Here is a 25,332-nt window from a genome sequence, read left to right on the forward strand (position 1 = left end):
CTTCATCCCTCTGGAATGGTGGAATTAGAGGCCTGTGACTTCAGAATTCAGTGTCAGAGCTAGAACCTGGGCCTCATGCATACTACTAGGCAAGCATCCTACCAGCTGCCGGGGCATTTCTAGTCCTCCCGAGGAGAGTGGGTGACACCACATTTGCCTGCACCAACACAGGGAATAGAGTGTAGGGAAGAGGAGGTCACAACAGTGAAGGAGCTTGGTGGTAGAAGCAGAAAAATGAATCCTGAGCTGCCCTCTGACCTCCACATATATACTGCGGATTATGTGGGCCTGCCCTTACCAGAGCACACACAAAATAAGTATTACCTAAAACAGAAGGAAAGGCTCTATGAGGGGCCGAAAAGGTGGCTCAGTAGTTAAGAGCGCGGGTGGCTAATCATGGTGACCCACTAAAAAAGCCCGTTTCTCTTGAGAATGTCCTTGTCGGTGTAGGGGGACAGCCTATTCTGTCCAATGTTTGCTCTCCTAGCTGTGGGGAGCTGGAGGGAGCTGGAACTCCCACTAGCCTGTCCTGGAGCCTCATGGTGAAGCTCCAGGCTAAAGAGAGACTAACTTAGAAGAGGTGAGTGCAGGTGATGCACGGGGATAGGGCCCAGCAGGTGAGCACTTTTGCTGCTCTAGCAGAGGACCCAGGTTCAGCTCCCCGAATCCACATGGTGACTCACAACCACCTGTCACTCCAGTTTCAAAAACATCCATTGCCCTCTTCTGGCCTCTGTACCAGGGCATCAGACATACAAATGTGCACAGACGTACAGACAAGCAAAACACTCAATGCATATAACACAAAATTAAATTTTTTTTTTCGAGACAGGGTTTCTCTGTAGCTTTGAAGCCTGACCTGGAACTAGCTCTTGTAGACCAGGCTGGCCTCGAACTCACAGAGATCCGCCTGCCTCTGCCTCCCGAGTGCTGGGATTAAAGGCGTGTGCCACCACCGCCCGGCCTAAATTTAAAAAAAAAAAAAAGGTAAAATTAAAGAGAGGTGGATGGTGTTTCTGAGAGTGACAGAGTGTTTTCTGGCTTCTGCACACAGTTACTTAAAAAGCAACAAGAACATCCTTGCTAAAGACAGGCATGGGGCTCACACTTCTAATTGCTATACTTGGGAGGTTCAAGGAGGAAGATTGCTAAGTGTTCAAAGCCAGCCTGAGTTGCAATGATGTCCTGTCTCAAAAAAATAAGCCGGTGGTGGTGGTGGCGCAGGCCTTTGATCCCAGCACTCGGGAGGCAGAGGCCGATGGATCTCTGTGAGTTTGATACCAGCCTCATCTACAAATTGAAGTTCAGGACAGCCAGGGATACACAAAAGCCCTGTCTTGAAAAAGCCAAAATCAAAGCCAAGAATGCCCTTGTAAAATAGTACAAACACACACACACACACACACACACACACACATGGCTGGCAGTGGTGGGGCACGTCTGTAATTCCACTCGGGAGGCAGAGGCAGGCAGATCTCTGTGAGTTTGAGGCCAACCTGGTCTACAGAGTGAGTTCTAGAACAGCCAAAAGTTACACAGAGAAACTGTCTTGAAACACACAGAGACACACATATAGGGTTTATTATGAAGTCAAATACATGAATAAATAAGGGCTTGTTTTTTTTTTTGTTTGTTTTTTTAGGGATACAGGGAACTGACATAGGGCTTTGTGCATGCTGGGCAAGCCTTCTACCACTGAGATATCTCAATATTTTACTTGGATTTTTTTTTAAAAGACAACCTCAGTAGCTCAAGCTGAACTTGAACTCACAATGTGACCAAGAATAATGACCTAGAACTTCTGATCTTCCTACCTCTACCTCTAAGACTGAACTCAGAGTTTGATGCACCTTAGGGAAGCACACACTCAGCCTCTTTAATTTTTTTGAGACTGGGTCTCTGGCTGGCTTGGAATATAGCCCAGGGTAGCCTTATACTCTTAACAATCATCCTGTTTCGGCCTCCAAAATATTGAGATTATAAGTGTGAGCCAACATCCTAGGGCAGTGTATTTTTTTTTTTTTTTTAAGATGAGCTCATTAAGTTGCCCAGACTGGACTTGAAGTAATTTTACAGCCCTGGTTGGCTTTGAACCCTTGATGTTCCTGTGTCAGCTTCAGTAAGTAGCTAGGATTAGGCCTGCCTCCTTTTGTTTTAATTTTTAACAAGGCCAGAGACACAAGTCACATAAACAAATGTTAGTTGTGACTCTTAAAATTTTAGCACTGCTCAGAATTGGAAATTCCGAGGTCCCTTCAATTAAATGTGTAAAGTTTGTAACAACAACAACAACAACAACAAGGAAACAAAGTTGAAGGGAACTCTTTCGGAAGCAGAGGGTAGAGAAAGAACATGGCCGTTTCCCAGCAACCCAAGAAGACGCTGTGCACAGGAAGAAAGACTTTAATGTTTTTTGCTCATAGGAGAAGCAAGGCATTCTTCTCCTCAATGCACTGTGTCCAAGGTCTGTGGGGTGGAGTGGGAGTGACGGGAGTATCTGTGACACGTGACCGACCGCTCACCTCCTGCAAAGTCCTTGAGCCTCTTTGTCTGGTCCCCTCATGTGGCATTTTCCCTCCCTCTAAAAGCTACAGTGGCGCGAAGTTGAGGGAGAGAAGGAATCACCTTCCCAACCCGGGCGGTGAGTAAGGGCCGGGACAGGGTACAAGTGTGCCCCTGGGAGTGGCCGCATGCTTCAGTCAGCCCCACAGCTCCAGTAGGCCTCTCCAGGCCCCACCCTCTTCATCCTCCCAGAGGTCACATCTGGTGACTGTGCTTGGGTCGCCGTGGGAGAGGTGGAAGCTGGGTGCCTCCGTCATCTCCAGCACACGAAAGGGAGGTGATGGGAGGGACAGCAGGTAGGTCAGCCTCTTATGCTACACCCCCGCTCCCCCAGGAGCCAATAGGTCCGAACCTTGCCTTTGCCCTGGAAGAAATAAAAGAGAAGGCCGGGTAGGGAAAGGCACCGCCACTTTTGCCCTAGTCGCTTGAAAAGTTTAAGTATGGGAGTGGCCTTGGGACCCTCTGGGATCTAAGGCGATTCCTTTCTACCTTCATTTCCACATCCCCTCGAAGCTCCAGCTCAAAGCCATCGAACTCCTCCAGCACAGCCTTGGTCTCAGAAGACAAGTGGATCTTGAGGGCTGGAGAGGTCGGGGTGGAGGAAGTGAGTGCCAGGGGTGGGGGCAGGAGGGTGCAGGCAGGTAAGACCGCACATGTGGGCCGAATAGCAATTGCTCCCTTTAGTTCAGGAAGCCCTAGACTGTCTCTGTAGACTGTGCCCACATAATCTGGGTTCTCCGCAAGATCAGTCTGTGCTCTTAACTGCTGAGCCATCACTCTGGCCCTCCCAAGCCCTCAAGCCCTCTTCACCTCTCTTTTGAGATAAGATTTTGTTACTTCAGTTGACTTTTACCTCCTGATCTTCCTGCCTCCTCGTTCCAAGAGCTGGAATGACTGGCTAACACTAAGGCTGGTGTATGTGGTGTCAGGGATGGAGCCTAGGGCTTTCTGCTGCTAGACCAGCCTCTAAGGACTAAGTTATACCTCAGCTCACTGGCTAGCTCTTAATGCCATCAATTGGCAGACGAGACTCAAGGCTAAAACACTGTACCTACAGGTTACAGAGCATCTTTGCGACGGTGGAAAACTGTCACTCAGCACTGCTTTTGAGACCCAACCAGCTCCTGAGGGTGCGCACAGCATTGGGGACGAACCCAGACTGCAGATGCTGCTCTAACTTAGCTTGGACTCCTCAGGTAACTGAGATAAACATGTCCATAAAAGGCTACCAGCGACAGTGCTCATTTCAAAGCGTGGCTGCTGTATGAGGAGTCAGCCCCACTCATCACTGCAAATAAGCAAAACATTCACAAAGTATCCGGACACAGCGTGGCACTTAGGAAACACTACCTTAGCTGTTGTGATCAGTTACTTGATTAAATACCGTGTGTGTGTGTGTGTGTGTGTGTGTGTGTGTGTGAATGTACACACCTGGAGGCAGAGGGGAATTTTGAATTTCCTACCACTCCCCACTTTAATGTTTGACACAGGGACTCACTGAGTCTGAGCCTCACTGTGGTGATCCCTGTGTGGGCTAGGCTTGGCAGGCAGTGAACTCCAGGAATCTGCCTGGTTTTGTCTCTCCTGGTAGTGCTGGGGTTACATGCTCTAATGTCCATCTGGGGATCAAACTCAAGTCCTCCCAGTGAGCCATCTCTCTAGATACCCTACACCCCTTCACACACATTTTGTGAAGCATAGTTTCACTCTGTAGACAAGGCTAGCCTGAAACTTGGAATCCTTCTGCCATAGCCTTCCTCCTGCTGGGATTATAGGAATGCACCACCTGCAGGGGTCAATACTCTCTTGATAGCAGGAGGTCTGCTCAAGCTGTCTGGGAGGTCAATGGCCACCCACTATCCCACATTTGTTCTAAAGCCACTCTGACCTATGTCTGTGCTATCCGGTGTCGCTGACCCACTTCTGAGCATGAGCTCTGTGAAAAATTATCTAAGAGAGGATTCTTCCCTCCTCAGCCCCAAATACAGGTGCAAACGTTATCAGCTGAACAGTTCTCTGGGCTTTGGGGGCAGGTTTCCTACCACGAGGCTCAGGTGAGGGTCACATGGCCTTCTGAGCTCACGCAGCCTGGTGGTTGCTTCAAAACCGGACCCAGGGGCTGGAGAGACAGCTCAGCAGTTAAGAACACTGGCTGCTCTTTCAGAGGATCTGGGTTCAATTCCCAGCACCCACATGGCAGTTTGCAACTGTTTGTAATTCCTGTTTCAGGGGATCTGACACTGTCATCAGATATAGATGCAGGCAAAACACCAATGCATATAAATTAAAAAGGAAGTGAACAAACGGGACACAATCCTGTGACCTCAGCGCTCTGGTAAGGGCTGGCGGGACACAATCCTGTGACCTCAGCGCTCTGGAAAGGGCTGGCGGATGGGTGGATCAGGAGTTTAAGTCAGCTGTGGCAACTTGAGGTACTATTTCAAACGACCACCTAGCAGACAGAAATAGAGGAAACAGGAGGCAAGAGCAAGGGGAGGGTGGAAACAAGCATTTGTTAGCTGCCTACTACCTCCCCAGAGTGTGCTAAGTCTTTTACAACTCACAAACAGGAATACTATATGGAGAAGTAGCTGAGGCCCAGGAAAGATGAATGACAGTTACGTGCTTGGCATTTTATACTGCATTTTCTCAAAAGTCTTTAATTTTTTTTTTTTTTTTTGGTTTTTCGGGACAGGGTTTCTCTGTGGTTTTGGAGCCTGTCCTGGAACTAGCTCTTGTAGACCAGGCTGGTCTCGAACTCACAGAGATCCGCCTGCCTCTGCCTCCCAAGTGCTGGGATTAAAGGCGTGCACCACCACCGCCCGGCAAAAGTCTTTAAATTTTAAATTACATTTATTTATGTATTGTGGGTGGAGAGGACATTTTTGACCATTATGTGTGTGTGTGTTTGCTTTTTTTGTTTTCAAGTAGGGTTTCACTAGGTAGCTCTGACTGTCCTGACTCACTGTGTAGATCAGACTGGCCTTGAATTCAGAGATCTGCCTGTCTCTGCTACCTGAGTACTGGGACTAAAGATGTGCTCCAACACTCCTGGCACATTGTGGTTTTTACTTACTTTTTTTTTTTTTTTTTTTTTGGTGTTTTTGAGATATGGTTTCTCTGTGTAACTTTGTCTATCCTGGAACTTACTCTGTGGACCAGGCTGGCGTAGAACTCACAGAGATCCACCTGCCTCTGCCTCTCAAGTGCTAGAAAGGTGTGTGTCACCACTGCCTGGCCTTATTCTTCTATCATATGTGTACATATGTGTGTGGGTATTTATATGGCCGTCAGAGGACAACTTGTGGGAATCCATTCTCCCCTGGTGCCATGTGGGTCTCAGGGATCAACCTCAGGTCATCAGGCTTGGCCAGCAAGCACCTTAACCCACTGAGCAAAACACCTATCTTTGTGGGTGCATGAGTACATTCAATATTTTATTATTATAAAATAAACTCTGTTTTCTAGGCTGGTGGCTGAGGCCTGTAATCCCAGCTATCTGGAGACTACAGCAAGAGAATTATAAGTTCAAGATTAGTCTGAGCAACTTAATGAGATCCACATTAAAACAAAGAATATAAATATCTTATATCACATACCTCAGTGTTAGGTATGTTAGCATTTGTTAAAGCTCTAATAGCACGCCCGGGGGGAAGGGATTGGGTTAGAGTGTGTTGCTCAGTTAATGAAGGTGTCTTGAAAACAATTCAGGAACTTAACTAAGCTATGATGTTCATAGGTAAAGTGGGCTTAGTGCATTTACAATCCTCTGTGTGTGTGTGTGTCTGTGTGTAGTCTAGATTTACAATGTGGGGGATATGTGTGTTATGAGAAGGCAGTGTAGGAGGAGAGAAGGCAGGGAGCTAGCTGAGAAACTATGTAGGCATAAGTAGCAGGATGCCTTGGCCAGCTGCCCTTCTCATTCCTTCTGGGGGGGGGGGGGGAGGCGGGGCTTCCTACCTTCCCCATTGGACTCCATTCTTGAAGCAGTATTGACTGTGTCTCCAAAGAGACAGTATCGGGGCATCTTCAGCCCTACAACACCAGCACACACAGGGCCTGGGAAGGGAAAAGAAGCGAACAGAACCCAGGGATGTTAGAGGAGGTAGCTGGGCACTCCAGAAGAGGTAGGAGTTGGGCTATGTGGCCCAGGATGTGTAAGGAGAGGCAGGGGATAAGGGGACTAGACACAGAGACAACTGCTTGTTCCCTAGTTTAGCCTCCCGGATCTGACTCTAGACGTTGTCCAGAGTCTGACCTGTGTGGATGCCAATGCGCAAGCGCAGCTGCTCCTGAGGCCTGTGGCGGATGCGGAAGGAACGTACAGCATCTAGGAGAGCAAGTGCCATTCGGGCCACCTCTCGGGCGTGGAGCTGTCCATTCCGTACAGGGAGCCCTGACACCACCATGTAAGCATCACCAATGGTCTCCACCTGTGGGGGTGGCATGAGCGTGAAGGACCGGAGTACTATGCTTGTGGGCCTGCCAAACCAGCAGCATCCCTCATTCTGTCCCTATCAGCCCGCCCGTCACTGTACCCATCTTCCATCCCCCGTTTCTCCGTCTGTTCCTGGGCCCCCTGTGTCTCTTCGCCCATGTCCTTGGTCATTGTTTCCTTTTGGTTTTTCAAGACATGGTTTCTCTGTGTAGCTCTGGCTGCCTTGGAACTCGCTCTGTAGACCAGGCTGGCCTCGAACTCACAGAGATCAGCTTGCCTCAGCTATGCTCCCTGGTGTGGGGATTAAAGGCATGACCACTGCCTATCCTTTTTTTTTTCATTTAAACATTCTTCTGACTCTGTCCACGTCCTTCCTGTACCCCTTCACAGCCTCACCTTGTACACATCAAAGTTGTCGATGACAGCATCAAAGCAGGTGTACAGATCATTGAGCAGGGTCACCACCTGGAAGGCAAGGGAAGCTGAGAGGAATGGGGAACGTGGGCTCCCACCAGGGACAAATAGGGACTACTAACCCCCACTCACCTGCATGGGTGTGCTTTCTGCTGAGAGGGCTGTAAAGCCCACGATGTCACTAAAGTAGATGGTGACACTGTCGAAGGCCTCAGCCTGGACGGTCTCGCCTCTCTTCAGCTGCTCAGCCACGGAGCTGAGGGGGAAGTGCAGGTGACCAGAGGTGAGGTGGGGGGCTGGGCTACGTGACTGTGTGCGTGCCCGCGCATGTCAGTGCCCCACAGCCCAGCACTCACTGGGGCAGAATCTGGTAGAGCAAGGCCTCGGCTTTGCGCTTCTCCTCCAGGTAAGCCTGAGTTCTCTCCTCTACTAGTTCCTCCAGGTTGTTGGCGTACTGCTCCATGCGCGACAGTAGGTTGTCCAGAATGTTGCTGCTATTCTCCCTGAGGGTCGTGGGGCACGTGGGGACACAGATGAGATGAGATGACCCTTTGAGTCAGGGTCCTAGTTGTCCTGGAACTTGCCATGTAGATCAGGCTGGCCTCGAACTCACAGACATCCGCCTGCCTCCGAGCCCAGCTGGATATCTTATTTATTCTTATTGAACACAAGTGAGTTGGAGAGGTGGAAAGGAAGCGAGACAGGATGAGCTGAGGACAGAGATGGGCACACAGGCAGGAGAGACACGTCTGGGAGAACTAGGCTACCGTGGGCCTACTGGAAGAGGGAGACAGAAGGGCTGCAGTCGGAGCTTTTGATTAGGATTGAGACTAAGTGGGGAGGTGGAAAGAGGCTGGGGCATCTGGTCCATGCACTCCTATTTATCATAAGTCCGGGGGTCAGTATAGGGCTGCGGGCAGGAAGGGTGTGGGGCGTGGGTATTGGCAGAGGAAAGAGCTGTAGAGTGCTATGGGGTCAGCCATGCTACACATGCAGATGCCTGTGGGGCTGTGGTGGGCTGCGGTGGGCTCCCTCTGCCACCGGAGACAGTGTGGCGGGAAAAGACCACTAACTTGTTAAATTTGCGTAGCGCCAGGCGGATCTGCTGGAAGGGTGGCCGCTCCTGTGGGTCCTCTGCCCAGCACCGCTGCATCAGCTGCCCCAGTTCCTCCAGATGACTTTGCAGAGTCATGGAGGGTCGGAATGGGGGCTGCTCACCCCGAGTCACACGCTCGATGATCTCTGTGTGGGAAGCGGTAGGCGCTGAGGAGTGGCATCACCAGCTGGGGGCAGCTGGGACAAGTCCGGACCTGAGCACAGAGTGGACTGGTCTCAGCAGCCACGGAGCGAAGGATGGTGGTTGGTGCCCCACTCCAGAAGGTAGGGTAGGGGTGTTTGCAGGGCTTCCCTCTCTGGGCGCACAGGCCACGTGAGCCTCACCTTTCGGGCTGAGGTCTAAACCTTCCACATGGAAGACCCCACTCCTGAGGGCGATCTCCTGAAGGATGATACCAAAGCTGTACACATCACCGGCTTGGGAGCCACGGGCAGGCGGCGAAGCCATCCGCAGGAGTTCAGGTGCGGTCCACAATTTCTCTATGGATCAGAAGTGAGGAGTCAGAGAAGGGGGGCCCCAAAGCTAAGGGATAAGGCACTTTACATTCTGATAGGAGAAGAAAAACTAGCAAATGAATATTGCATCTCATGGGTAATAAATGCAATAATAAAAGTAAGACAGCATGGTCTGATAATACCGAGAAAAGAAAGGGTCATACAGTTTAAGGTCAGCTGGGAACGAGGCAGCGGCTAGGGCTCCTGTGGACACTGCACAGCACTGAAAGCCGGGGAACTAATCTGACCTCTTTAACCAATGAAGGTTGAGCCTTGAGGTGAGGTGGACCCAAGCCAAACATAGCCTAGGCCTCAGTTGTTTCTGGGCTGTGCGGGCAGCAAAAGCCTAGGGGTAAGAGTCAGGCTCACTGGCAAAGAGGGTGTGTCCTTGCTCAGGCTCCGGGTCTCTGAAGCTCTCGAGCCCATAGTCTGTGATCTTTAACACGAAGCGCCCATCTACCACGCAGTTGGATGACTTGAGGTTCCCATGGGAACAAATGGCCCCATTGTGTAGAAAGAGCATCCCCTGGGAAATTTAGGAAGGCAGAGGGCTTGGGCATGAGTGTGACTTCCAACCATGCTCAGCCCTTGCCTGGTATCCAGTGAGCTCCCGTGAACTCACCTTGACAATGTCATTGGTGAGCGAGTACCGAAACATCCAGTCCAGAGTTATGCTCTCATTCTCTAGAATGTCCTGCTGGGGCAGCAAGAGTCAGAACCCCCTGGGTGTAGGAGGAGGGTACAAGGGAACTACTGGCATAAACTGGTATAACAGAACACTTGGATTTTACTCTAGTGCCATCACCATGCCTGCCCCCAACTCCCAACAGAGAGGGCCAAGAAAAGCCAGAAAAAGATCTGTCTGGGCCCATATGGTCAGTGGGATAAGAGCCAAGTGTTCTGCCACTGCCCGACCCCTTCCCCCCGGTTCCACTCACCTGTAGGCTCCCACGGGGACAGTACTCTGTGAGGATACAGATGTTGGGGGGGTCGGTACAGGCACCCACAAACCTGGTCAAGTGTTCATTCTGCACATCTCGCATCTGCAGGTAGGGGCAGCATCAAGGCCCTGGCTTTGCTTGTTCCTCAAGTCATATGTTCACATGCGCTTGCTCCCTAACCTCTTATCCTCCAGGCTGTGCACCTGTGAGGACCCAGCAGTCTCTCGGGTTATGACTGATCCCCCTCTTCCTACCCACAAGACTCCCATCCCAGGTCTACAGATCCCTCCACTCTCCTGGAGTACCCAGGGTTCCCTTCCCAGGTCACGGCCTCACCCCCTACATTACATGCTTAAGTTCAAACAGGACTTTTCGTGTTAACTCAATGCGTTTCCGGTTGACACGTTTCACAGCCACGAGGTTGCCCTGAGCAAGAAATGGAGACTTGTCATGCAGGGTATGACCCTAAAACACCCAGCTCCTTCTGAAAGCCCACCCCTGCCCCTGGGACCACCCTTGTCCTCTGCTACCCCACCTCAGAACCATCTCTTACTCCACCCGGGTCCCCAGGATCAGCAATCTTTCCCCAGACTTACTTTGTAGTATGCTGTCTTGGCAAAGACTTGGAACTGGCCCTCTGTGGTCAGCAGGGAGCCATAATTGGAGCCTCGCTGTGGAAGTGAACAGAAGAGTGTGTAGTCAGCTCAGGGGCCAGTCTGTACCCTGGAAGTTCTGTCACGCTGCCCATATCTGTGTCAACCTCCTGAGATAGGGTATCACTCTTTAGCCCAGGCTACCCGGAACTCCTAGCAGTGCTACTGCCTCAGCCTCCCAGGCTAGCCTTCACCTCCTTTAAGGAGTATATTAGGATCATAGCTGTGTATTTACTTGGACCCTTAGCTTTGACCTTTGAAGCAGCCTTGTCAGGTAGGCTGTAGCTGCAATCCTCATCTGAGACAGTGTCAGAGTAAGCAAGTGAAGGCTGAGCTGGGAGTAGTCTTGTTCTTTTGTGTGGTTTTGCTTTTATTATTATTAACTGATTAATTAATTCATTAATTTTTTTGAGACAGGGTTTCTTCATGTAGCCCAGGCTGTCCTGGAACTCACTCTGTGGAACAGGCTGGCCTTGAACTCATAGAGATCTGCCTGCCTCTGCCTCTCCAGTCCGGAAATTAAAAGCATGTGCCGCCACTACCCAGCTTGAGTTTTGGTTTTCTAAGACAGGGTCTCATTCTGTATGTAGCACAGGCTAGCCTCAGACCTGCAGCAATCTTCCTGTCTTAACTTCCCAAGTCCTGGGTCCAGGCATGAGCCACCTCATCTGGCTTAGACCCACCTTCTACTTACTCCTCAGGCATTGCCCTGCTACTTAGATATCTCCACCCTCCAGAGACAACAGTGTTCTTACCCCGCTCAGAGTCAGCCGGCTGCCCGTGCTCCGAAGGTGCCTCTCCAGGCTGCTGGGCTGCAGGTCCTCCCAGCGCACCCGCCACAACTCTGAGGCCAGCTCCTTCTCCAACTGCATCTTCCTGAGATATGAAGTCTGCACCTGAGCCCTTGGCTGCTCAGCAGCCCCTCAGAGCCCTGGGACATTCTGGGTGCTGAGCTGAGCATGGTAAGGCCTGGGGGCCTGAGGGAAATTCACCTCACAGGCACTTCAGGGTTTTTTTTGTTTTTTGTTTTTTTTTTTTTCCTTTTTGAGACAGGGTCTCACTAAGTAGCCCTAGCTGTCCTAGAACTCACTCTGTAGATCAGGCTGGCCTTGAACTCATGGAAATCTACCTGCCTCTGCCTCCTAAATGCTGGGATTAAAGCGTGTACTACCACCACCCGGCTTCTACTTCATTCTTCATTTTTTGTTTGTTTTTTTTGAGACAGGGTTTCTCTGTGTAGTCATGGCTGTCCTGGAACTCCCTCTGTAGACCAGGCTGGCCTCAGACTCACAGAGCTCCGCCTGCCTCTACCTCCCAAATGCTGGGATTAAAGTGTGTGCCACCACTGCCCGGCTCCTTCATTCTCAATTATCACAAGGATGAAGTGCCTGGTCCACAGGATGTGTATCAGCACTGTTCTCCTCCCTCTCTTCCTGTCTCCTTAGTGTGCTCTGAACTTCCATTTCCACCTGCACTGCAGGACAGGGGTGGGCTCCCTCACCCTGCTTTTCCAGCTCAGGGTCAGCACCTAGCTCATAGCAGGGTTCACCAGCAGGACCAACTACTTTGTGCCCATACCTGGAGGTTTTTTTTATTTTTATTTTTCGAGACAGGGTTTCTCTGTAGCTTTGATGCCTGTCCTGGAACTAGCTCTTGTAGACCAGGCTGGCCTCAAACTCCCAGAGATCCGCCTGCCTCTGCCTCCCGAGTGCTGGGATTAAAGGCGTGCGCCACCACCGCCCGGCTACCTGGAGGTTTTGAACTGCTGCTTTCCACCTGGCCTCAGCAAGGGATGCTATTTCTACATCCACATCTCCTCTGCTATGATGTCACCCTCAACTTCTCTGTTCCCCTGAGCTTCCTAGATATGGCTTTGTAGCTATAGCCCAGCCTGAACCAACCTGACTGGTCCATGCTTTCCAGACTCCACTCCGGAGCTTCTGCCTCCTCCCGGAGGGAATGAAATAAATATTCTCTTCCCACATGAGGCTCCCTCCCAGACCTGCTCTCCTGCTCTCTTCTCTGTGCTCCCAAGTCTCCCCAGTCTCACTTAGCACCCCTAGCCCATAACTTACCTGTATATGAAGAAGGACACAATCAGAAAGCTAACCAGAGAGAGGCTGCCCACCAGAGCCAGGACCTCCAGGGTGGAAAAGTGGTCTGTGGGAGGGTCCGAGTTGTAGAAGAGAGACTGGTGTTAGACAACAGGAGGGGGGACTGTCTACTAGTCTGCTGTGATGACAGATGAAGGGAGGTGACATCGGGTGGGAAGGAGCCTCTAGCTCCCTGGGAGGAGGCAGTGGCTTGACAACGGGACTTTGGAAGCATGGGCCAGTCACCTCGGTTGCAGGCAGGGTCCTCATTGTCAAAGCCACATTTTGGGATGTCAGGAGGTGGGTATCCCAAGGGCCAGTATAATTTGCGGTCTGACACAGCCATCAGCTCCTGGGAGGTCCCATTATAGTTCAGGACGACCTGAGGAAGATCAGGAATGCTGAGAGCCTGTAGTCTCCTGTGCCATCTTGCCTCCTGCTTGCCAATCTCTGTTTCCAGGACCTGCGTCTAGGCTGCCAACTACTCACCAGGTTCCTGCTGTGACTATCCTGAGAGTCTTTAAATCCATGCCCAAGGCAAAAGAGGCTAAAGCTTGAACACTAAAAGGCTTTGTAGAGACGTATCCATAGGAAATCCCACTGGAAACCCCAACTCTATACTCAGGGGGCTGGCATTGGTTGCAAGACAGAAACAGCACAGTTTCTACTTCCAGCCTCATCCCTGCATGTCTCCTCCAGGTGGCCTTCCCTGGTAGATCTGATTCTTGGTGTCTTTGAACCTCTGTCCTTCCCTGTCGCTGCTGCATTTACACAGCTACACATACCTATTCTTTTGGCCCTGAGTGACTGTCTCTGCTAGGATGGGTCCCAACTGTCTTAGGAACTCCTCAAGGGAAGGACTCTGGGTTACCTCTCAGACCTGAGGTTCCCTGAGCGGGCAAGCCTGTGCATCCTGATCATCTGGGTTGTTCCCCAGACTGAGGAGTTGAGCCTGCCTTATCCAGTACTCTCATAGCTGTCCAAAGAACAAGCAGATACCTGGCAGGGGTAGGGCATGTGTGTGCTGTGGATCACCTTTCTGTACTCTGTGAATATGTATTACTGTCTCTGGTTAATGATAAAGCTGTTTGGCCTATAGCAGGGCAGGATAAAGGTAGGCAGGACAATCAAACTGAGGACTGGGATGAAGAAGGGCAGAGTTGAAAGAGACACCAGCAAGCTGCCCAAGAAGCAAGATGGTAGAGGATAGGTAAAGTTATGAACCATGTGGCAATACATTGCAGAGGCAGGAGGATCTCTGTGAGTTCAAGGCCAGCCTGGACTACAAAGCGAGTTCCAGGACAGCCAGGACTGTTACACAGAGAAACCCTATCAAAACAAACAAACAAAAAACAAGAATGAGGTAGAAGCCAGGTGTGGTGGCACAAGGTTTTTACATGGCAATACATAGATTAATAGAAATGGGTTAATTTAAATGTAAGAGCTACTTAGTAACAAGCCCGAGCTACTGGCTGAACATTCATAATTCATATTTAGCCTCTGAGTCAGTTATTTGGGACCAGGCAGTTGAGACAGGACAAAACTCCACTTCCATTTACAGGGGTAGGAGGATGAGACACCATTCTTGCCTGGCACTGTCTTCTTGGTGCACGCATGAACTTACTCTGAAGGTGCCTGTTTCTGGATCCATATCCCAGAGGGAGAAGTCGGTCTCCCGATCTCCATTGCTATCGATTTTCAGGTATCCTGTCACACCTAGGGACATAGGGGAGGTTCGGAGATGCCTCTCTTCATCCCAAACCCCCCCCCCCCCCCGCATAGAGACAGAGATGTAGACACAGACATCGGTATGTACATAATGAGGAAAAGGCACCCATATGGCCATAAGAATGGCAGATATGGCACACAGAATTTCATGGAATTTAGGAGATCTGGCTGGATAACAGGCATTTTGTGGTCTCCTGCTGAGCCACCTGGGGATCACTCTCACTCCCACCCCCAAAGCAGCCCATTCCAGCTTATTCTAGGCCCTGACCTTGGAAGCTCCGGTTCCACATCCGCTGAGTGATGTCCTCCCCATCAGTGATGGCTCCCCCCTGTGCCAAAGTCTCTGTCACTGCCTGGACATAGAGCAGGAGCCCATCATGGAAGGACGCTGGGATGATATTCTCCTGTAGAAGCAAGCAGAGCTCAGACAGGGCGATGGTTACAGTGCACAGAGGGACAATAGTGCCGTAGGTAGGAAACTGGAGGGTGGTACTGGGATTTCAGGAGAGAACACAGACAGCAAGCATATTCCACAGAGAAATGACTGCTGAAAAGATCCTTTGGCATCTACCATGGCCCCCTGCTCAGAGTCATGCTAGGTAGATAGGGCAGGGCATGTCATTCCCATTTCCCTGATGAGGGCTTTAGGTTCAAGAATTTGTCACTGCGCCCCTCCATCATCAGGAGAGATACAGAAATAATAGGAAGAAGGGAGATGAAAGACGAGGATGGCAGAGAGATCCGCACTGGAGGTCCGGGACCCGCTCCTACCAGGCCATCCTCTATGGTGAAGTTGAACTGCTTGTCAGCCAGGACTTTCAGCTGCTGCAGGAACTCCAGGTACTCCGGATTATCTGGCTCTTTGTAAGAAATGATTTTGGCAGCCTGAGGAAGGGATCAGTGAAAGGGAGAGTACTGGGGGTTGATTCCAGTTCTCCCTGTATCCTGGGGTCCCACCTCCCAGACCAGCCTCTCTGCTTAGGTCAAGATCAAACTGAATGGCTGGGTGTGGGGGCACACAGGCCTTTAATCCTAGCACCCAGGAGGCAGAAGCAAGAGAATCTCTGAGTTTGAGGTCAGCCTGGTCTACGTAGTGAGTTTTAGGACAACAACCAGGAATACATAGAGAAACAAAAGCAAAAAAATAAACAATAAATATTAAAAAACAAAAAGATCAGATTGAACCCTGGGTCTTTTATGGGGTGGCCCCTGTGCTTGAGGAAAAGAGTCAAGAACTGCCTGGTCCATGGGTCTTGACTATCCTCCTGCTTCAGACCCGTTCTGTCATCTGCTCAGCCTTCGGGCTCTGAAGACCCCAAATCTCATGTAGTTCAAATCCCATGTAGTCACAACTATCTGACTATCAAAAACCCGTTTTCTGGAATCATTTCAGACATGTAGGGGCATAGCACCCAGAAACGAAGTGTCAACCACTCAGAGCCCTACACATGGACTTCAAATCCCAGCACTCACGTGAAACGCCTGGCGGGCACTGTTGTCCTGCCCATCTCCTCTTTCCCAGGGCTTTTGGGGAGCAGGGCTTTTTGTACCCTGAAGGCTTTGCCCAAACACATCCAAGTGGAAGAAAACATAGTCCTCCCCAGTCAGGCCAGCATCTACAGCCAGAAGCATCAGGTTCCTGAAGGCGTCCGGAGAGCTGCAGATATAGATAACTGGAGAGAAAGGAGGGGGAGGGGGGAGGGACGGAGCGGGGGAGGGGAGAAGGAGAGAGAGAGACAGAGAGACAGAGAGAGAGAGAGAGACAGAGAGAGAGACACAGAGAGAGAGAACGAACACAAATGAACACAGGCATTGTAAGGAAGGGAATTCTGAGTCTGTAGTCTTTAAATGGCCCCAACTCCTTTCTCCATCAGTCTGGGCCTTGGCAAGGGAACGTGAAAGATGGGAAAGGAGGTGTGCAGAGTAGGGAGGGAGAAGTGGGAGGAAGAGGGAACAGAAGGTGGGGGACCAAGAGTGCAGGAGGAATCAGAAAAGGGCCAGCGGGAGAAGGAACCCGAGAGCTCGCGTGGGAGCAATAGAAACTGGAGAGAGAACGCGGTAGGGTAGAGTGAAAACAGGAGGAAGAGCGGGGCACCAAGCAGAGGATGCAGTAGCGCTAGAACTAGGCCCTTCCGCGCTTAAAGCTTAACTCAGGAAAAGTCCGCGCAGCAGGAAGGTCACAGGGAGACCGGAGGAAAGGGGTGGGGGAGAGGGAGAGGGTGGAAATGCAAACCCGGTACCGAAGGGTTATAAGAGAGGGAGCTAGGAACCCCGAGGTAGGAAAGTCGTGTAGGGCAAGACTTTCAGAGAAATCAGCCAGGAGGATGCCTGACTCCCAGAGGAGGGAGGAGTGCCAGGCCGTGGACAGGCGGGAGAGAAGGCCGCGCGAGCCAGGCGTCCGGGTGGGTGCCCGCCTCACCTCTGCCCTTGCGCTGCACGGCCCGCAGCAGCTTGGCGTAGTGGTCGGGGTCGTCCTCGACGAACTCCTGGTGATGCACTGTGATGTTGAGGCGCTCACGCACCCGCATGTACAGCCCCTCCACTATGAAGAAGCAAGGCCGGTCGCCGCCCAGCCGATCTGCATAGAGCACCAGCGCCTGATGCTCCCAGCCCAGCCGTCGATGCAGCGCCGCCACAAAATCGCCCAGCTTGACGTGGCTGGGCCCCGCGCGAGTGGTCAGGGCGTATTCGTCCTTGACCCCGATGCCCAGAGCCGGGGCGCCAGCGGTGAGCAGCGGCACCCGCCAATGCGCGGTAAAGCGCCCCACTGGGGCAGCGGAGTACACGCAGCCGGGGCCCAGGAACATCGCGGGGCTGTGCTCCCACTTGAGGTCCACCGCGGCAAGCGGTGCAGCGGTGTCAGAGCAGACGCCCGCCGCGTTCTCGCTGCTGCCCAGCACCGTGCGGACCGTCCAACCGGGCAGCAAGTCCGGCCGCGCCTTCACCTTCTCGAGAGCCAGTTCCACGGCCGGCCCCACGCGCGCCCACGACCACGGGTACGAGGTGTTGGCCAGCGGTAATACCACGGCCACCGTCAGGTCGCCCGCGTGCCCGCCCCGGAGCAGCAGCAGAGGCGGCAGCAGCAGCAGCGCCCGGAGGCGCGGATGGACGCGTCGGGAGCCGGGCATGGCCTCAGCGAGCGCAGCGACGGGACTGCGCTGTCACCATGTTCTGCTCGCCGTCCTCGGGCTCAGGGACTAGTCGCGGACATCCAGAGCACCAGAGCCAGAGCGGGAGCGAGGGCGGGGGTGGGTCGTAGCCACAGTCCCGAGGGCACGCTGCCTGCCGGGGCTGCCACGGCCGGACCGTCGAGTGAACACGCTAAGCTGGGCGCGTCCGGGAGCGGAGGGCACCTTGGAGCAGGTGGAAGCGAGCGCAGCGCCCGAAGGGAGTCGGTGGAGAGCGAGCGAGCGAGCGAGCAAGCTAGCGGGTGATCTAGGGAGAGCAGGGCGAGAGGGAGAGCCAGCGAGGAAAGGGGAGTGTGCGCTCGCGCTTGCCCCAAGAGTGTGCCAGAAGGGGCGTCCGGCTGGCTCAAGTCTCCGGCCGTTCCGGAGGCGGGCAGCGTTGGGGGGGGGAGGGGAAAGGGGGGCACGACACACGGGACCACAAGGTCCCAAGCCAGGCTGCGAATCCTCCCCTCCCAGATTCGGTGACAAGAAAGCCCAGGGAGCCAATCGCGGCTCTTTAACTCCTTCCTCCCAGTCTAGGCTACGACTGGCCCCCACCCCCGGCGTCAGCGTGATTATTGCTGACCCCTCTTCCCGCCTGTCGCCTCCGTGCGAGGTTTCCCTCCGCAGGCGGGGCGCACAGGCCGTGGGGAGAGCAAGGCTAAGGAGGGAGGTGTAAGGAAGCTGTTCCCTGACCCTGGCGCCCCTCCTGGGGTCTCCTCTCCTACCTGGCTCCTTCTGGGGAAGAGGGAAGTAGAGCCTTGTTTAAATGTTGGCCGGAAAAGGTGTGTGTGTGTGTGTGTGTGTGTGTGTGTGTGTGGCTTTTGGGAGTTTGGGAGGGTTTCTGGAAAAGGCAATCTAGTGGAGGCGAGCCAGAGTCCGGGTTACCCAGTCCATCAATGAGAACCTCCCCTTTCTTCTTCGCGGCCTCCCAGATCGAGCAGATTAACAGAGCAAGCTGACCAGGTGGGAGGGTGGAGTTAACTCTTTAGTTCCCAAGTAATGATGGAAAGTTGGGGGCGGAGGGGAGTGGGTGGTTAGAGAAGAGCTGTAACTTCATGTGAGTGTTTTGTGTGGAAGATTATTAAAATGGGACCTGAGAGGTTGTAGTTGGAAATGAACATGGGAAGAATAAATGAAGGAGCGAGGAGTCTGGGGACACCAAACTGCTGGGCCGTTGCGCCGAAGCGCCGTGGGATTAGTCTGCCCTCTAATGGCCATCCGGATTCATTCACCGTATTGCGCCATCAACTTTGCCAGCCTTCAAGCCTAAACTGGATCCTAAGGTCAGCAAGCATTTCCAGAGGACCCTCTGTGTCAAGGGCCAGTCAAATGCTGACGGTATGACGACAAAATGTATATATATAATTCTGAGGACAAATAACCACAGTACAATATACTTTAAGCACTGCGAAGAAGACAGTGATGTGCTGAGAGACCAAGATGAGGGCTATTAATTCTACTTGGGCTGCAGCCAGGAAAACCTCCAAAGAGAAAAAAAACAGCAAGGATAAAAGGATGATAAAGGGTATTTGGGGTTGGAGATATGGCTAAATGGTTAAGACCGTGTACTGCCCTTCCAGAGGACCAGCTACCAAAGTAAGTGACTCACACTTAACTGTAATTCAGCTCCAGGGGTCCCAATAACTCTGACCTGGAAAGAAAGGGTTTTGTGTGGAGAGAGCAAAATGTTGAAGTCTGTTTCCCAGACAGGAAATGTCAGGAGAATCTTGTTTTAAGGAGGCAAGCTTTCAGTATCTCTAGTATTTATTTGTCCATGCTTAAAAAACACAGATGGCCAGATGGTGTGTGTGTGTGGGGATCATTCCTCTAATCACAGAACTTCGGAGGCAGAGGCAGGCAGATCTCATAGTTCGAGGCCACCCTGACCCACAGAGTTCCAAGATAGCCAGGGTTACAGAGAGAAACCCTGTCTCTAAAATCTAAATAGTTGATGGTTCATGACTATTTGTGTTTTTTCGTTTAATAGTTTTTCTTAAGTTTTAAGTCTGGGTGGGTGTATCCGTGGGGGTGAAGTTCACGTGCCCTGGTGAGCCAGAAGCCATGGGATCCCCTAGAGCTGGAGTTTCAGGCAGCACCTGGGACCCGAACTGCAGCCAGCCAGTACCGGAGGTATGTCCTGTGTGCGTGCATTCGTGTGTGTGTGTGTGTGTGTGTGTGTAAGTGCCCTTAGAGGCCTTAGGCCTAGAGTTACAAGCAGTTGTGAGCCTCCCCACACAGGTGCTGTTACCTGGACCCGGGTCCTCTGAAACAGCAGCATGCTCTCTTAACCACGGAGCCATTTCTCTAGCCCCCTGCTTTCCCTGAAATATTGAAAACGCTAGCAGCATGGGCTCTGCATCCCTTCGCACAGCCAGTGGGAACAGCTTCTACTCACCCTATTTTACTAGATAGTTACCTCGCTGTCATAGCAGTTGTTTTTATACTTCTGATCTGGGAAGTGGGAATGACTGAGCAGGAAATGGGGCAGAGGAAATGAGATCAGGAAGGCTTTTGTGGGACAGGTGTAAGGTGTTTACTATGCAGTGATAAGTAGAACCCACTTGTAGGGGTGCATAGGAGATGGAAGCTGGCTCATCAGTAGGATCAACTGGACTCTGGAAGATAAGGATCTAAGGGCTAGTGACCTCTTTAGTTGAGAAGCTAACTCCAGGGGTTTGGGTGGATGGTAGCAAGGTTGTTGAATCTCAGGTACCTGTAGGTACCCAAATAGAGGCTCCCTTATGTTTCTGGTGAAGCTGCAGCTCAGAGGAAACGGCTGGACTAGAAACAGCATTAGGTTATTGAACTCCTGTCAGTATGATGAACTAAATCTGGAGCTGCAAACACTAAAATTGTTGGATGACTTTTTTGTTGTTTCGAGACAGGATTTCCCTGGCTGTCCTGGAATTCACTCTGTAGACCAGGCTGACCTCAAACTCACAGAGATCCTCCTGCCTCTGCCTCCTGATTGCTGGGATTAAAGGCGTGCACCACCACTGCCCAGCAGATGATTGATTGATTTGTTATTTGAGTGCTCTGCATGTGCAACTTTATGCCAGAAGAGGGCATCTGATCCCACTACAGATGGTTGTGAGCCACCATGTGGTTGCTGGGGATAGAACTCAGGACCTTTGGAAGAGCAACCTGTGGTGTTTAACCACTGAGCCATCTCTCCAGACCCGCGGATGAATTATTATTTTTTTTTAAGATAAGCGAAGATAATCTAATGAGGAAGCTTTTAATAGCTGTCAGCAGGGGTTGAAGTAAAGTTCCAGGAAGGAGGTCTGCAGCTCCTTCTTCCTCCTCCCCCTCAGCAGCAGCACTCTCACTTCCCTGTAATGTTTCTGTAGGGCCGCAGTGTCCTCATGCTGCTACAAAGACCCTCCTTCCTCCCTCCCCTCATCCACATACCAGTGGACAAAGGTACCTCTTGCACTTAGCAGGTCAAGCTTGTAGATTCTGCGACCCCAGGCCTCAGCATGCACACAGCTCCCTGTAGCTGTTCCAAGTCTCCATCAGGTAACACTGGGAGAGGCGTATGCCAGCCTTGAGGCCATCAGATATGGGAACACAAACTCCTTGCTGAACATGGCTTTAATGGTGGCAACAGCAGCATTGACCTCCTCAGGTGCTGCATCACCATGGTACAGCGGGCATCAAAGCCATGTGTTTACTGTAGTGAGGTCACATTTTCTACTATCTGGTTGGCTAGCTCAGGGTAAGCACTGGTGACCAAAGAAACCTGCTCCTCATAAGCTTTTTGGGCAGAGAAGATGCCGGTGTGTGCAGCTGCAGAAGTGGGAGGGCAGAGAAGACATGGGATGGGGGTGGGGTGGGGGTGGGGCGTGTGCAGCTGCAGAGGTGGGGTGGAAAGCCCTCAAAGCAGAGGGAAGATACCTTCTTTTTTTTTTTTGCGGAGTGAAGTTGAATATTTATTCAGGGGGTTATGAAGGGGGAAGGGAGAAGAGGGAGAGAGAGAGAGAGAAAGAGAGAGAGAGAGACAGACAGACAGACAGAAGGGGGGAAGCGGAGAAGTGGGGAGAGAGGCAGAAGTGAAGCTGCCTCTCGGAGAGGAAGATGGAAAGAGCGGGAAGATACCTTCTGGTTAAAAAAGGTTGTAAGGTTAATGCAGGCTGGGTACTCATATTGAGCTAGCTTTCTTTCTTTCTTTCTTTCTTTCTTTCTTTCTTTCTTTCTTTCTTTCTTTCTTTCTTTCTTTCTTTCTTTTTGAGACATGGTTTGTGTGTAGTCCTGGCTGTCCTGCTGCCCTGGAACTCACTCTATAGACCAGGCTGGCCTTGAACTCACAGAAATCCGCCTGCCTCTGCCTCCTCTGGAATTGAAGGCATGTGCCACCACCACCTGGCAACATTGAGGTTTTCATGACTGATGTTATAGATGACCTCACTGTCTATCGTGAAGACACATTGAGGGTTCTGCAGGGTAGTGTAGTGAAGGTGGAGTTGTCAGGTTAAAGAAGGCTTTGGAAACCCCGGGGCGGGCTAAGTGAGGACTCTGGCTGGGCAGGTGACACCTCAGCAGCAGCAATAGGACCTAGAGCCAGTTTCCTACAAAGGTATGGAAAAATAAGGCTTGGGCACCTGCTAGCTAGCTTGTAAATTCCATCCAAGACAAGGTCATCAGTCCCATGGTCCACGGGGAGTTCTGGGCATAGTTGCTGGCAGCATCTCACTTGCCTGTGACGAACTGCTCGGGATGGGAAAGCTGGAGACGCACCACTACAAACTTCAGTGGCTGCTGCTAGCAAGCTTGTCAGCGCCTGTCTCACTAAAGGAGATGTTGAAGTCATCCCCTTCCCCAATGGTCTTGTCACTTGGCCCGTGTGGACAGAGATGCACTCCTGCAAGGTGCCCAGGTTAGGAGGCAAAGTGAGCAGGAAGAGACACCAGGTCTGGTCACTTTCCCACATAAGCTAAAAATTAGGTAAACACTGTACTGAGCATTATTGTTTTATTTTATAGATGTCTGGTGAAACAAGAAGAACAAAGAATGCTAGGAATGGTAGTGCATGCTTAACTCCCAGCACTTAGGAGGCAGAGGAGGTGGATCTCTGAGCTCCCGGCCAACTAGAGCTACTTAGGAGACACTGTATCAGAAAACAAAAGCAAGGCCCGTTTGTGGGGTGGTATAGCTAACGCCTTTAATCCCACAGCACTTGGAAGCAAAGGCAGGTGGATCTCTGTGAGTTCAAGGCCAGTCTGATCTACAGAGTGACTTCCAGGACAACCAAGGCTACATAGAAAAACTCTATCTTGAAAAAAAACAAAAACAGGGGCTGGAGAGATGGCTCAGTGGTTAAGAGCATTGCCTCCTCTTCCAAAGGTCCTGAGTTCAATTCCCAGCAACCACATGGTGGCTCACAACCATCTGTAATGAGGTCTGGTGCCCTCTTCTGGCCTTCAGGCATACACGCAGAAAGAATATTGTATACATAATAAATAAATAAATAAATAAATAAATATTTAAACAATCACCCCACAAACAAACAAACAACGGCACCCGCTCAAAAAAGGAGAGATGGCTCATACTTGCAGGCAAAATACCAATGCACTTAAAAATAAATAAATTAAAACAAAGACAAAATAAAATGCCAAATTCAGAATCTCTCCATGGAACAAGTGAAGGAAGCAAGAAGCCCTGCCCCCACCCCGCCTCCACCCGCCCCTCCAGGCTGGGCCATAGAGACCTAAGGTAAGGCTGCAGAATTTGAGGCCTTGAGTTCAGTCTCCAGGACCTATAGGGTGGAAGCAGAGAATCGGCTCCTACAAGTGGTCCTCTAATTCCGTTAGCACGCCATGGCTAATGCACATACGTGCTCGCGCACACACACAAAGTATAGAAAAATAAATATAGTAATTTAAAAATTAAAAGAAAATAATAGACAAAGCTGGGTATAATCACACAAGCTGGGTTGTAATTTCAGCATCTGTCAGGCTGCAGCTAGAGGAGTTATGACTATTGGGCTAATTTGGTCTACACAGCAAGTTCCAGGCCCAGGTGTAGATGGAGAGACTATGTGGAGGAAAGTGAAAGCAGAAGACCCGGTGGGGCACGGCTGCGCAGTTCTCCCCAGAAGACCCGGTGGGACACGGCTGCGCAGTTCTCCCCAGCCCCCACCTCGAATCATGCACACACAAAAATGAATAAACATTTTTTGCAACAGCTTAAAAATAGTTTTTAGATTTACCTATGTATATGAGTGGTTTTGTTACATGTATGTCTGTGTACCACGTGCATGTCCAATGCCTGTGGCGGTCAGAAGACCACTTTGGACCTTTGGAACCAGAGTACAGACACTATGTGGGTGATGGGAACTGACACCCCCTTTCCTCCTCTGCAAGAGTAACAAGTGCTTTTGATTGCTGAGCTATCTCTGTAGCCCCTAAATAAACACCACCACCACCACCACCACCACCACCACCACCACCACCACCACCACCACCACCACCACCACCACCACCACCACCACCACCACCACCACCACCACCATCATTTCAAGGCATGGGTTCTGGAACTCACTCTGTAGAACATGTAAGAGCAGTACATGCTTTTAACTGCTGAGCCAGCTCTGAGGCAACTCTTCAGCCCTAGTTTAAAAAAAAAAAAAAAAAAATCTAAAGGCAAGCCTAATCCACGATAGTAGAAATCCAGAATGGTTACCTTTCTGGGGTCATAAACTATTATTGTTTGAGACAGTATCTTATTATCTGGTGTGGACCCTTTATTAGGCTGCCCTTGAACTCGCACACCCTTGCCGTCCAGGTGCTGGAGATAAAGGCGTGTTTCACAGTGTTCGGCCAAAATAATCCTTTTGAGAAACTTTTCTTTAAATGTATTCATGTTGTCTTTATGGGCGTCATCACACCCAGAGCACACGTGGCGAGGTTGGAGGACAAAATGCAGAAGTCGCCGCTCTCCTACCACGCGGTCTCCGAAGTCGAACTCAGGTTCTACCTGCTGAGCCGCCTTGCGGACCTGAAAGGTGGGGTTAGGCTACTTGGAAGGAATACATGCCTACAAAAGTAAACAATACACGAGTACCTGTCAGAAATCACATAACATAGGGAAGCTGGGAGGATCTGGATGGAACTGATGGAGGGGAGATACATGATCAAAATGTATGAAAAAAATTTTCAATAAAAGGAATTATATAACAATAATATCGAAGGAAATTGTGGTAAATGAAACTAAATTCTTCCTGGTGTTTTCATAGGGTAAAAGTTATGTTTTCAGGTGAGGTGGCACACGACCGAAATGCCGGCACTTGGGAGTCTGGGGCGTGAAGATTGTGGAGAGTGCGGACAGCTTGGGCTATATTAACGAGTACTGTGTAAGCCGGGGTGACCAAGCAAGACCCTGTCTGGAAAAACTAAAATCAAAAACAGTTGGGGAAGAAAAATGCAATTATGTTTCCTATTGTAGAAAAGCAAGTTTATCACGAAAACGAAGGCGAGAGTCCATGACACGGGAAAAAAGTAATCTCAGATAGCAGAGGATGGTTTCGATCCATCGACCTCTGGGTTATGGGCCCAGCACGCTTCCGCTGCGCCACTCTGCTTCCTACTACTCAGGTCCTCGTTATTACCATAGAAGAGGTTTCTCAGTGCACAGCCCGAATTCCGCACGCCCCCTATTGTCAATGGGGAAAATCGCACTCATCCCCGTTATGTCTTCTTATTGGTTGGCTCCTTATAGGGCATT

The 25,332-nt window shown here is 51.1% G+C and overlaps 1 protein-coding gene and 1 non-coding gene across 3 annotated transcripts; both read right to left on the reverse strand.

The window, feature by feature from the left end:
- Positions 1-1,578: 1,578 nt before the first annotated feature.
- On the reverse strand, positions 1,579-17,961 carry Npr1 (natriuretic peptide receptor 1). Of its 2 annotated transcripts, none has more exons than XM_057793729.1 (22): positions 16,860-17,961; positions 15,914-16,113; positions 15,212-15,325; positions 14,709-14,844; positions 14,337-14,428; positions 12,959-13,094; positions 12,695-12,779; positions 11,375-11,495; positions 10,563-10,637; positions 10,315-10,392; positions 9,964-10,068; positions 9,648-9,719; positions 9,395-9,551; positions 8,855-9,010; positions 8,488-8,656; positions 7,771-7,917; positions 7,547-7,670; positions 7,397-7,465; positions 6,821-6,995; positions 6,523-6,621; positions 3,052-3,143; positions 1,579-2,926 (listed from the first exon to the last, which is right to left on the reverse strand). In XM_057793729.1, exons 1-22 carry the CDS (start codon positions 17,566-17,568, stop codon positions 2,864-2,866), a joined length of 3,174 nt encoding a protein of 1,057 aa, XP_057649712.1. In that variant the 5' UTR covers positions 17,569-17,961; the 3' UTR covers positions 1,579-2,863. The 2 variants fall into 2 exon arrangements, with proteins under 2 accessions (XP_057649712.1, XP_057649711.1); XM_057793728.1 differs by having other exon boundaries at positions 9,648-9,722.
- Positions 17,962-25,117: 7,156 nt separating this feature from the next.
- On the reverse strand, positions 25,118-25,189 carry Trnam-cau (transfer RNA methionine (anticodon CAU)). Its single transcript has one exon. It is a non-coding gene; the product is annotated as a tRNA-Met (tRNA).
- Positions 25,190-25,332: the final 143 nt, after the last annotated feature.

Source organism: Chionomys nivalis, chromosome 18, assembly GCF_950005125.1.
Source record: "Chionomys nivalis chromosome 18, mChiNiv1.1, whole genome shotgun sequence".
Taxonomy (NCBI): Eukaryota; Metazoa; Chordata; class Mammalia; order Rodentia; family Cricetidae; genus Chionomys; species Chionomys nivalis.

Excerpts from the sequence above, each read along its gene's own strand:
- Npr1 (XM_057793728.1), bottom strand. The coding sequence starts at position 17,568 with ATGCCCGGCTCCCGACGCGTCCATCCGCGCCTCCGGGCGCTGCTGCTG. Across the intron at positions 11,496-12,694 it reads GTGTCCTTCTTCATATACAG|GAAGATGCAGTTGGAGAAGG; the intron begins GTAAGTTATGGG and ends TTCATATCTCAG. Across the intron at positions 2,927-3,051 it reads GAGGGGATGTGGAAATGAAG|GGCAAAGGCAAGGTTCGGAC; the intron begins GTAGAAAGGAAT and ends TATTTCTTCCAG.